Source organism: Buceros rhinoceros, unplaced genomic scaffold, assembly GCF_000710305.1.
Source record: "Buceros rhinoceros silvestris isolate BGI_N320 unplaced genomic scaffold, ASM71030v1 scaffold19222, whole genome shotgun sequence".
Taxonomy (NCBI): domain Eukaryota; kingdom Metazoa; phylum Chordata; class Aves; order Bucerotiformes; family Bucerotidae; genus Buceros; species Buceros rhinoceros.
In genome coordinates, this window is record NW_010400954.1 from 29,246 (window position 1) to 40,821 (window position 11,576).

Consider the following 11,576-nt stretch of genomic DNA (forward strand, 5'->3'; position numbering starts at 1 on the left):
CCTTGCCAGGTTTGCAATGTGATGAAAAAAGCAACAAGGAATGGTAGAGATGGCTTTGCAATTGATGTGGTGTTTGGTGTTCTGGAGAAGCAGAAAACCCGTACTGCTCAGCAGTCCTCAGTCAGTTAACTGATCTAGTTAAACACCATCTGAAGATCAGCTTACTGTAGTTTTTAGGGGGGTCTGTTGGAAGCAGAGCTCAGATGCTCTGCCTTATGGGGGAGAACTTACTGAAAATGTGTCTGCTACTCTTACAAGGCCAAGTAGAGCCTACTATTTCACTAGCAAAGTTTCTCTTTTTGAGTTGAGCTTACACCAGGAAATTCTGTTTGTTTGATTGTAGCCTTCTAGTACATGTCCACATGGATGACATTTAAAGTACCACCTTATGTTGTATATAACTACAAACAAGCACTGGAGGGACAGACCAAACTTAGTAAATGGAAGAAATGAACCTCTAAAGCCTTTCAACCACCAACTTACTCTCTCCTTACACACACTGGTGGAAAGAACGCACAAAAATTATTTTGGGTACACAAAGATTCTCTCCCCTTCATCCCCAAACAAACACTATTTCATTACTTCCTTTTTAAGCACTGGATTTTCAAAAATGCTTCCAAAATAAGAATCGGTCCAGCTTATAGACCCAGAAACAGCAAGTTCATCACTTCCCTCCATCCACTTGTGCAAAAGGCTACCAATTTCGTCTCTTGTTACTGTTCCTTCCACTTGCCATTAAGTGGCATTGGCAGTTGTCTCAAGGGCTCAATTATGCCTCTGATCCAAGTTCTCATAATAATGCACCGGATCTACTTCCAATCTTACCAGTGACCACGGCTGCAGCTCCAGTATTAGCAGCAGGAGCATGAGCCCAAGGATTGGTTTCACGAACTGGCATAGCTGTGGACACTACAGCAGCTTGGGATGGTTTAGCAGCAAGCACACAGAAGGCAGAGGCAGTGCCATTGACTAAAATGGGAGCAGATAACATCAATGCAATTAATCCATGCAAGGCATGCACATGACTGGAATATTAGTGGGCCACGTACCTATCAACATACAGCAGTCTGAGACACTTCCACATGACAGCAGCTTGTGTAAATTAGCCAGACTGGACTGACAGCCGATAAAGCTAGTAAATCCCATTTCACCAGGCCAACACTTCAAACAGAATTGTCAGATGATGGATTTTTACGTATTTGATGAGACCTTGAGTTCTGATGACCAAGTGAAGTTAAATTTGTTGTTTTTTACAGAGAAGAGATATGGCTCACCAGAAGTTACTGTATGATACTTTTAGATTCAGAAGAACAACAGATTTTAAATGCAAAGTAACAGTAACTATATTTAACAAGGAGAGGTCTTTTTTTCATACAACTTGTATAAAAGCATATCAGTGAATCAAAGCTTGGAGGCTGCTATGAGTTCTATAGTTGTCATGTCTCCACAACTTATCTAAGAGTTTGTGTGAAAAACGGTAATCACGTGGTGGCACAAAATCTCTTCCCCTGTGGGATTTGGTTCCTGTGACACACAGTTCATACGGTTTTTGCAGTTCAGGAGGCAGAACGCTAATACAGCCATTATCTCAAAGCCAGTCCCTTTTACAGGTAACTATCGTGTGGTAGGTGCATGAACTCTTTGTTAAAAACAGAAACACAGAAAAACTAAACAGACAAGATGAATAAAGCAGGATGCATCCCCCCAAAATACCGGTAACAGGACTTGCACAAGAAATTAAACTGGAAAACAACTTTATGTGCATTCAAGCCTCATCCATCATGACCAGGACACTCAGAGAAATTGCTAACCTTGAAAGGCAGGAGACTGTGGTGCGACTACTGTCACTGGTTTTGTCATGGGGGCTGAAGAGAAAGGATCTTCTGATGGTGTGCTGAAAGCACTGGTGATCTGAGAGCACAGGGCACTAATGCTGTCGGTTTCCCCTTCTACCTCAGGGACTAAAATGTAAACAGATTTCATTAAAGTGGAAGTTTAAAGGATACAGAAGCAATTTACAAATACCAACATGAAACTGAAATATACTTGGTTCCCCTATGTTGTTGTTGCTACTGATTTGCATGGCAGCTTTTTTGTTAAAACAGGGCTGAAGACCTGACCTGAAACAGAACACCACGTTAGTGTGTTTTGTGGCTAAGCCAAGAGGGTACGGAGGTCAGCGTTCTCCATTTAAAGTCCGTTATTACTGCTTCTCTCTGTTAATGCAAGAGGATGTTCATTTCAGAAAGTAAGAGTTTTCTATAGCTTTAGGAGAGATCTAAATCTTTCAGTATTAAAGTGCTAAACCTATCAAGGATTTGGCACTAAGATTTGGCACTCTGTAAAATGAAAATACTTATGGGAGATTTAAGTGTTCCAACCACATGCTCCCGCAGTAACCAGATGAAGTTTAAACGTGCTGACAGCAATACACAGTGGCAAGTTCGAATGTTGATTCCTCCAGTTCAGCGGTAGCTGAAATCCCTAGCTCCTGTAGCAGAATTATGGAAAGCAGAAGCTGAATGCTCAAATAAAATGGACACTCAGTTTTAAACCAAGTAGCAGCGTAACGTGGATAAAGTGACACCTGGAGTAAAACTGCCAGCTTACTAGATGTTCTCCTTATTACTAATTGAATTGCTTTTCAGAAGCACTGCTCATCAGTCCTCCATTGCACAGAACTGACATAAGCATGCATAATTAAGCACAAATAGTATAAAACCCGTAAGATGTCGGGACACAACATGCACCACATCTAAAATTTAGGGGGAAGCATGCCCCAAAACTTGGTTCTTCGAGGGATATTCCAGAACAGTGCATGTGGTGTGACAGTAAGCAGCACTGGCAGCGGCATACATGGGAACATGCATCAGAAACGTTGGGAATGAGGAGAAACTCAGATTGCAGTGTGCTCTGTGAGTATCAGTACTGAGCAGTGCACTGTGACTGTAAAACTGATAAACTCAGTGCTGGTTTTAGAGCACAGGTCACCAAATAAGGATTACAGAGAAGTCAGACTAGGTATTTCTGTTGGTTTAGCTTTTGCCACAGTAATTTTTACTTTAAAACTTAGAACCCTAGAACTAGCTCTGTTGCCAAGTGAGCGTACAGCTGGATAACCTAGCTAAGGGGACTCTAGGACATTATTCAAAGAACCGAGCACCCCAGGTGTTCGTGTTGGGATGACTCTAGAAACCCTGCTACCATTATGTGAGAACTGTACCACGCATCACTGATACAGCCAGCTGTGCCATCTAAACAGTGAAGTTCTTTTTATGCAAGGTGAAAAGCCATTTCATTGCTCTCAAACAGAAGAATTCAGGCAGGCAGAAGGACAGGCTGCCGAAAAGCATCGCATGAGCCCATGACAAGTGGGCCTTGAAGGGATTTGTCTCTTAAGATGCCCTGGCATTAAGTAGAGGAGCTGGGCAGGTACTCAGAGGGAAAAGCCAGCACCTATTAATTCACTAACACCCATTCCTGGAGCACTTGAAGCTGTGCTCCAGTATTTCAGAGAGAACTGTGTGTCTCCTGCATGTGAATATTGTATTTTAAATTCTTGCCTATTCCCAAAGCAGAATTTTTCTGACATGGTGATGTTTGTTCATGAGAAATGATCCACACAAGCCAGGAAGAAGGATTTACTAGAAAGTAAGGAGCTATTTGAACCCACAGAGAGTAAGAGACAATTTAAGGTAATGTTTCACTGGAACCGTTTGGTTTTACCTGAGTTTTTCATGGGGAAATCAGTCTTCCTTTGCACTGTTGAAGGCAGCTCATTTATTCGCAAAGACAGCTGGCGTTTAAAAGGAGACATCTTTTGGCTAAGGGCAGGGAAGCCCCTGAAAGACCCTTGCCTGGCAAGCTGTTCTATAGGGGCATGCCTCCGTGGGATAGCGTGGGGATTGCTCATTTCTTTATCCAGAGAGGCAGCAACTTCAGCAGTAGGAGAGGTTGGCGAGCCAGAAGAGGGGGCAGTATTGTTTGGTGCAGCACTTGGTGCTGCTGTTTTCACTTCTGTTTCAACTGCTGGAGGAAATAGGTGAGGTTAGAAGAGTAAAGCAAAGTAGTGTTCAACTGCCTGCCCCTATTCCAATTTGTTTTGAAAAGAGAAATTGCAGAAATGTCCATAAGCAGTGCTCTTCCAAAGGCATTTCTCATACCACAGCAGAAAAATAATTTCTGTGTACCTTCATTGTCTTCCCCATGTCACACTACATACATCCAGTCTCTATGGCAAAGCTAGCTTTGCTGCAGAGCTAGCCACTTCACCGAAATTATGGCCTTACATACGTATTCTTCCTAGCTACTCCTGAGACCCCATCTCTAGAAACACGTGCAATTCATTTACAATTACAACTGAAAAGCGTTTTGCATGTTTCAGACCTTTACTTTGCGTTACACAGAACTATGGCCAAAATAATACTACAAACTATTAAGTGACTTAGGGTGGCATAGCTCAGCAGCAGCAGGGAACACAACCCAGCTCAAGGACTTTCTTTCGAAAGCCACCCTCCTAGCCCTGCAGAATCTGCAGCAGTAGCCAAGCACAGGGCACAAGCTTCAGCAGGCCAAAGGTAGCAGCAGCATTTCACAGTTGGGCTGCATTCAGTGCTTAGGCTGCAGCTCCCCAGCTCCTCCAGGAGAAATACATTGCGGATAGACCCAGCCTCCCAGCTGACAGGCCTTGCTAACACCAGGCATGTTTACAGTGAGGTCCTGTGTCACCACTTGAACTGAATTTAGCTGTAATGTTACCACCCAATCACTAGTTAGTTGCACTGTCTTAAAGTCAGCTGCTTTATTTTGCAGGGTTTTGCACAGCACCACAATGCTTCTGTCAACTGTAGAAATGGAGGATTAAGCCTAGTTTAAATCACGACACTTATGATTAGAATAACAATAGGGATTTTATCTAACTCTAGGAAAACTCTCGCTCATGCCTAAGTGAATTTGCTTTGGGGGCAATAAAAACAGCTCATCCACACAGCGGGAGATGGGGAAACACCACTTATCCTGGTGTGAACTCCTGTTTTACCTATACTGCTTTCCAAACTCTTCAGGAAAAAACGACAACTTTTGTTGTTGACACACCAACATAATAACTAGAAGTCTGGTAAAGAGAAGGCTTGCACTAGAGACTTCTGAGGAGCTGGAATGGTAGGAGGAACTAATTACGTTGTCTTGCAAGCTTCAGTACCCATGAGTTGCAGCTGCTCGTTCAAGTGAAACTTTTCTAATCAGTCTTTCTTGGGAAGGATTTCACACACCTTCACTGAGTCAAGACTTTGACTTATGCCCTCAAGTAACAAAGGCCTTGTGTTTAAGCTTCATTTAGCACATTCTAAAACTAACATATGGGAACAAGCAGATGGACGATGAAAATGAAGATTAAAGTTCTGCAGTCGAGTGGCAGCATAAAACTTTTAGAACCCTCTGAAACAAAACTTCAGCTCCGCTGTAAAGGGGGCTATGAACAATACTTCTAATTCTTATTAGCTGTAAACTCCACTACATAATAAAACTTCAGTAAGAAGTTCTACTTTCACTTGAATTTCAGAACACTTTAAATGGCATTTTAAACGTCTAAATAGTAAAAGCTGACTTCCCTTAAATCAGTTTGTTATTAGTTTTGAATGTAATTAACATTGTGCAACCATTATGTTTTTTATGGGGAAGGGATTGTTGGTTTGAATTTTTAAAAAGCACACTCTGATTGATCTGTTCTTCCCTCGTGTGATATAACTACATATACACTTTGTAACCAGCCTTAAAAATCAAACTAAAAATACATTATTTTCTATGAAAAATGCATGTAATTTTCTATTCATTTAGCATAAGCTTTAGACTACAAAAAGGATTCTCTCACATCTGGCATAGTAAACTTATTATATTTTTATAACGGTTTTCTAATAAGGCCTTTTAGTATGATAGCTACAGAGTTCTCTGCCATAGAGCAGGCTGACAAAGCAGAAGCAGCTTTCACATATAAAGCCACTTGTATGTCTTCTTGCGGAAAACACGCGACAAGTGAATCTGGGAGCATTTTTCATCTTACGAAGTGACATGCACCTGGGAATGTGATTTGTGCATAAAAAGGTTCACGAGAGGGAATGCTGCAAGAGTGTTAAGCCTCAACCCCTGCACAGGCGTCAATTCACCTCAGTGCTGGTTTTGCTCACTATGGATGATTGTTTAAATCGCACCCCGTACCTTTAGCATCCGGCATCTGTCTCATAATTTCCTCTCTCTCTGCTTGTTCAGTAGCTGTAGTGACCCTGAATGACCCCTCTCTAGTGAATGTGGTTCTGCTGGCATCAAAGGTGGCAGTCACTCCACACTCCTTCTCACGCTTCTGCTTTCGCTCCAGGCATGCTGCAAATGCACAGCCCACGGCATGACTCAACCTTTCCCCCTGTACAAGACAACATTGCATCATACAGTGACTGGAACAGAAACAGACATGTGCTTTCAGCATTGTGAAGTGACAACCTGCCTTCACATGAGGAATCTAATTAAGGCATTAAAGACAACTGCTGTAATTGGCCACTTTTTGTACAGCTCTAGAATCAAACCTGGTATATAAAGACTCACAAATACTAATGCACAGGCAGCGTTCAAGAAGGCCACCCAGAAATGAAAGAGATTGTCTGATAATCAGTTTAGTTCAACTGCTACTAAGATGCTAGTGTGATAATGAGCCTGCAGCCCTTGCCTCTGGATACATTTGTGCACGAAGAAACTCCTGTAAAGACATCTTCTGCAGGTCTAAGTCCTGCAGGACAAGTGCATGCTATTGTCAGATGGAGAAAGTTTGCATCTTTGTCAGGAAGACACTATCCTTGTGTGCAAGTGTGAAAACTACAATAGTGACTACTTACACCTCTTAATGGCCCTGACCAAAGGCACGAGTTAGTATTAAGAGTGCCTTCTGAAAAGCACTTTTTTTATTAACCAGGGAAGTCAAAAGCATCCACTGTCCAGTAACTGCAAAAAGGAAAGGAAATTCAAGTGGGAGGAAGTCCCGCAATCCAGCTGATACAGCGGCTACAGTTGAGTCAAAGGTGCTATCACTATCAGTATCTCAACTCATCTATTACAATCAGCAAGTGAACTGACTTGATATTCAAAGAGGAAAACAGAAAAGCTCCAGCTCTAATATAAGTTTAACTAGGAATTTCTAACTTCATTGTTTCTCTTTAAAGAAAAATGATAAATTGGCAAGTACAATTGCTCTGAACATGCAGCTACATGGAGTTCACACAAGAAATTCACAGGTTTTGAGCACTTTGTGTAATATAGGCAGGATTCAACAAAAAGCAGAAAGAGGAAAAGGCCAGATCAGGTAGTTAAATAACTTAAGTCTACACAGCAAGAGATTGATAAAAGTAATTTACTTCCAAACCTTCTAGTGGAAAAATCTCTACTGTTTATTAGCAGACAGGATGCTAATTTAATTCAGTTCAGCTCCATCCCTTAACATTCAAACATCTTTCCATTCAAGCTACAAGAGGCTGCATTTATAACCACTCTGTATTTACTCACTATGATTTTATCCTTGAAAAACTGTCATTGCTATTTCAGTTTTTGGCTATATACATCTTCAGATGAGAATATCTGCTATTTATTTTTAGAGTAATTCCCTTCTGCTAGAGGCTGACTGCATTCCTCAGACATGCTGGGCACTGTGTCTCTACACAAGATGACACCACAGAGGGATGGCAAATAATTCTGATACAAAGAGTTAGAACTAAAATAATTTTCAACAACTAAGTAATATTTTAGCTTAAGTCAAACCATATTGCAGCATTCTAGGTAGTTAATTTTTCCAAGCATAACTTCCGGCTAGAAGCTGAACAAATTGGACACACATCATAGTAAACTTACCGTGTCCTTTACAGCCATAAAGCAGTGGCATATCCAGCGTCTCGTCGTGCCATCTCGACAGATGTATGAGAATGCCCGGTCAAAGTTCCTGTCTGGTGCGCAGAAAGAAACCTTCTCTATTGTCTGATCCACTATAAGATCCTAGAGGGGAAAAAATCCACACCACCCCCCCAATAAAAGAAGCGTGAGGAAATACAGAGAAACACTTGAACAAGTAATTTTCAGTGTTAACTGCAAGAAGATGAGCTACACTAAAAAGAGGGTAATTCATGTGGCTATAAATATCTGCCAATGAATTCAGCATTCAGAATCTATTCCCAGTGTGAAACAAAAAGAACAGATGACATTTTCCAGCCAACCTTTCCAGGCCACCTTTGGTAGAAGTATGCCAAGGCACCACTTAAGAATTCCTAAGATCTCTCCTCTAGACTATGGAGCTCACATTTTGCTTTGTTTTATTTTTACAGCAGCTCTGGCACTCTTGCAATCAAAAAAATCTTTATTGTGTTTAAAACACAATGCTGAAACCTATGGGACAGGTCTGCAAGCATGAAAAGATTTAGCAGCCGCTACACAAAAACCAAAAGCTTATCTGCCAATCAGCTAAGCAGGGATGCAATGGAATAGCACCAGCAGCTCCGGTAGGATTAAACACCCCTGATTCGTTCCCAAAGATTGATGGGAGGAGTGTTTCTGAAACAGAGATAGTAAAGTTTAAGAACTATGTCATCTTCACAAAAAAATTTTCTTCTCAATTTTTTTTCCAAAACAGTTTCCTTTGGTTGGTGGTTAGTACTTGGCACCTGCTCTAAGGTATTCAACCACCAGGAGGCAATAGCACAGTCTCTTTTTAAGTCCTATACTTTCAACTACCTCCAGGGTCTAGCACAACTTACTAAAATTCAATTTTAAAACATTAGTCACATGCAGTAACATTTCTAAAATAATACATGTATTATTATTTGTAAATCGCGTAATCAGCAGACTGAATTCACCTACATCAGTAGGTTTGTATTAGAAACTGAATTTGTAAGAGACAGTAACTTTACTGCCTCTGAACCATACCATAAGGGCAGCCTGGAAAAGTCTAGCCACAGAGCAGGTATCTTGACAGGCAGTCATACTGCAGAGGAATACGAATTACCTCCACCTGCTTCTCAGTGTGGGCTTGCAGAAATCATCTCTTAGGTTGACAAAGTAAGGGTTAAATGACATGAATATAAAACCAATAAATTTCAGACTAATGAGAGTAAAAATTGCTCCGACAGCCATCCCTTCTTTTAAAACACTAGTACGCTTATAGAGGCAAGTCTAAAGCTCTTGTTCTAATTGCCTTCATCTAAATAATACCAAAGATCATTTGCATAGGCACCTAAAGTGGTACATACTGTGCTATTTCACAATTAAAAAAACTGTAAAACAAACCAGAAGGATGCTACAAATACAAGTCGTCTTCTTCAAACTGACAGCTTAGATATTAGAATTAGAAATTACCAAATTTGATACTCAATTACTATTTAGCTGGAGAATGAAGGCGCAACACCCCTGATTCGTTTACTGCCTTCACTGAAGTTTTGGAAGGTAGCTCTTGTTCATTCAGACTTCTTCCAGGATTTGGATGTGCTGAATATTGCACTGACTAACGTGACTTTGCTCATCTATTACTATTGCAGCCATTTGCAGCACTGCAGAAAAGTCAAGGGACTCTCAAAGTTCAACATCAACAGAACTTATCAGGAAAACGAATAGTTCTTCCAGTAAATGCAACAATTCCAAGCTCATGCCACATTTATGAAATGCGTCTTGAGAGTAGCAAGGAATTAACTGGGGAAAAACAGTAGCAGGCATTAAACCAGTTACACACTTCAGTCTTCCTTCCGAATGGCAGCATTTGCATTAACAGAAAGATTGGTGCCCATTTCAAGTTATAGCACATGTTATTAAACAGAGATTTAGAATTATTTTTACAGGGAAATCTAACCTTTGTTTTTTCGTCTACAACTCTGAGTCCATCTGCCGAAACCCACAGGACTGCTTTAACGGCTTTCTTCCCAGACTTTCAAAAAAAGAAAGAAAAAGGAAAAAAACAAACAGTTTTATGCCAACAGCATCAGACTGCCACCCACTTGCCCTTTCCAAGAGCCATAACATTAAGTGTAGATGAAGTCCACGGTCAGTAGGGTGCCCAAAGCCAGATACTCAATCCAAGTTGCAAAACATTCAGAGAACGAAGCCAAAGCCCGAATTTCAGAAAGAGCACGTTGTGGGGATGGGGAGAGGGCACCAGACAGGTGAGACAAAAAGAACGTGTACATCCACTGACAGCAGAGATTCAAGACTGATCCAGTGGGTGAAGAATTCCACTAAAGAGTCAGAAGACACTAATTCATAAGGAGTTACACCACAGGTAGCTGCTTTAGCACAAGTTCAAACATAGGAAAATTCTTACCTGGTATTTCCATCAGCCCTACCCTCTGCCCCAGCAGTCATATGCCAAAATCACGGCATCACCTTAAACCAGTGTCAAGAGCACCCAAAATCATCAATTACTGTATTATGAGTTTAATGCTAAGATCAATCATCCAAACATTTTTCACTGATTTCTTACGAGCTAAATGTCGTATCTTGGAAGAGGGGTAGAAGATGGTGATTTGTTAACCGCTTGGTCCCTGTCTTGACCAAGCAATGGTGTGTGGCAGGCTGAGGCAGTGGAGCAGCAGTCTGGCTTTTATCCAAGGTCTGACTGTGGGAACTTTCAGCTGCCACAAGCTGAGAGTAAGTAAAAGTAGGAAACACAGGAAGTCTCCAGGAGCCATTTAAACTACAGATTCTTTCTGGACTGTTTACTTTTTAAGGGAAAGTTACAGAAAACGGTATAAACATTTAACACGACATTCTTCTGAAACTAATTCACTGAACAGAAAATAGGTATAATAAGGTGTCAACATTATATTAGTGGTTGTTACAGAGAACTACTACTAAAAAAAGAAATTTTTCTTAAAAACATGTTACTTTCAAGCCATCTAATAAAATTTTCTCCCCACAATGTTTTTCAAAGCACTGGGTTTACAGAGTTTGTGGCTGCTAAAGGCACCCACCACAAACCACTGCAGAGAGTGAAGAGAGCAACAACAAAAAAAGATGAGGGGGCATCAGCTAGTGGCTTCATGCAAGAATGGCAATTAAATATTTAATTTCCTTTAATAGTTTATTGCAGATACAAACAATTTATATTCATAGAGCAAGTAATGGAGCAGAACACATTCTGGCATAAGCTACCACATGTTCCAAGCCCGCACCACAGATTTTTAACACTGCAAGGATGAAATATCTCAGAATGAAACATCTTCTGTTACATCACATTTGTTTCTTTCTCAGAGAAAGCAGCAAGTGTGAAGAAAATGGGCCTGGCAGAAGTTCTGTTTGTTTTGGGGGAGGAACTATCTTTCCCAATTTCAGAAGCAGCAATGACACCCCGAGCATTTTCGAAAAGCTTGGTGAGAACAGAGAATGGCGGTGACTTGTACGGAAGAGTGATTAGAAGAGAAGAGAGAAAATAAGCACAGCATGAAAGCAAGCTACGGAGAAGGGCTTGCAGAAGCAAGTTCCTAAGTGCCCATCCAGCCTGCTGGACATCCCAAAGCAGGTTTGAAGTAAGACGGTCAGATTCTGGAATGCCTAATGGAAAG

At 41.1% G+C, this 11,576-nt stretch overlaps 1 protein-coding gene across 1 annotated transcript in view; it reads right to left on the reverse strand.

The window, feature by feature from the left end:
• NUMB (numb homolog (Drosophila)) overlaps positions 1 to 11,576 on the reverse strand; it is a 22,939-nt gene that overhangs the window by 2,053 nt on the left and 9,310 nt on the right. Inside the window, exons 3-8 of the mRNA XM_010132109.1 lie at positions 9,869 to 9,943; positions 7,888 to 8,028; positions 6,214 to 6,415; positions 3,727 to 4,029; positions 1,812 to 1,961; positions 826 to 969 (exon numbers count right to left, since the gene is read on the reverse strand). Of these exons, the coding sequence (XP_010130411.1) occupies positions 826 to 969; positions 1,812 to 1,961; positions 3,727 to 4,029; positions 6,214 to 6,415; positions 7,888 to 8,028; positions 9,869 to 9,943 (1,015 nt within the window). The remainder of the gene's footprint in view (positions 1 to 825; positions 970 to 1,811; positions 1,962 to 3,726; positions 4,030 to 6,213; positions 6,416 to 7,887; positions 8,029 to 9,868; positions 9,944 to 11,576) is intronic.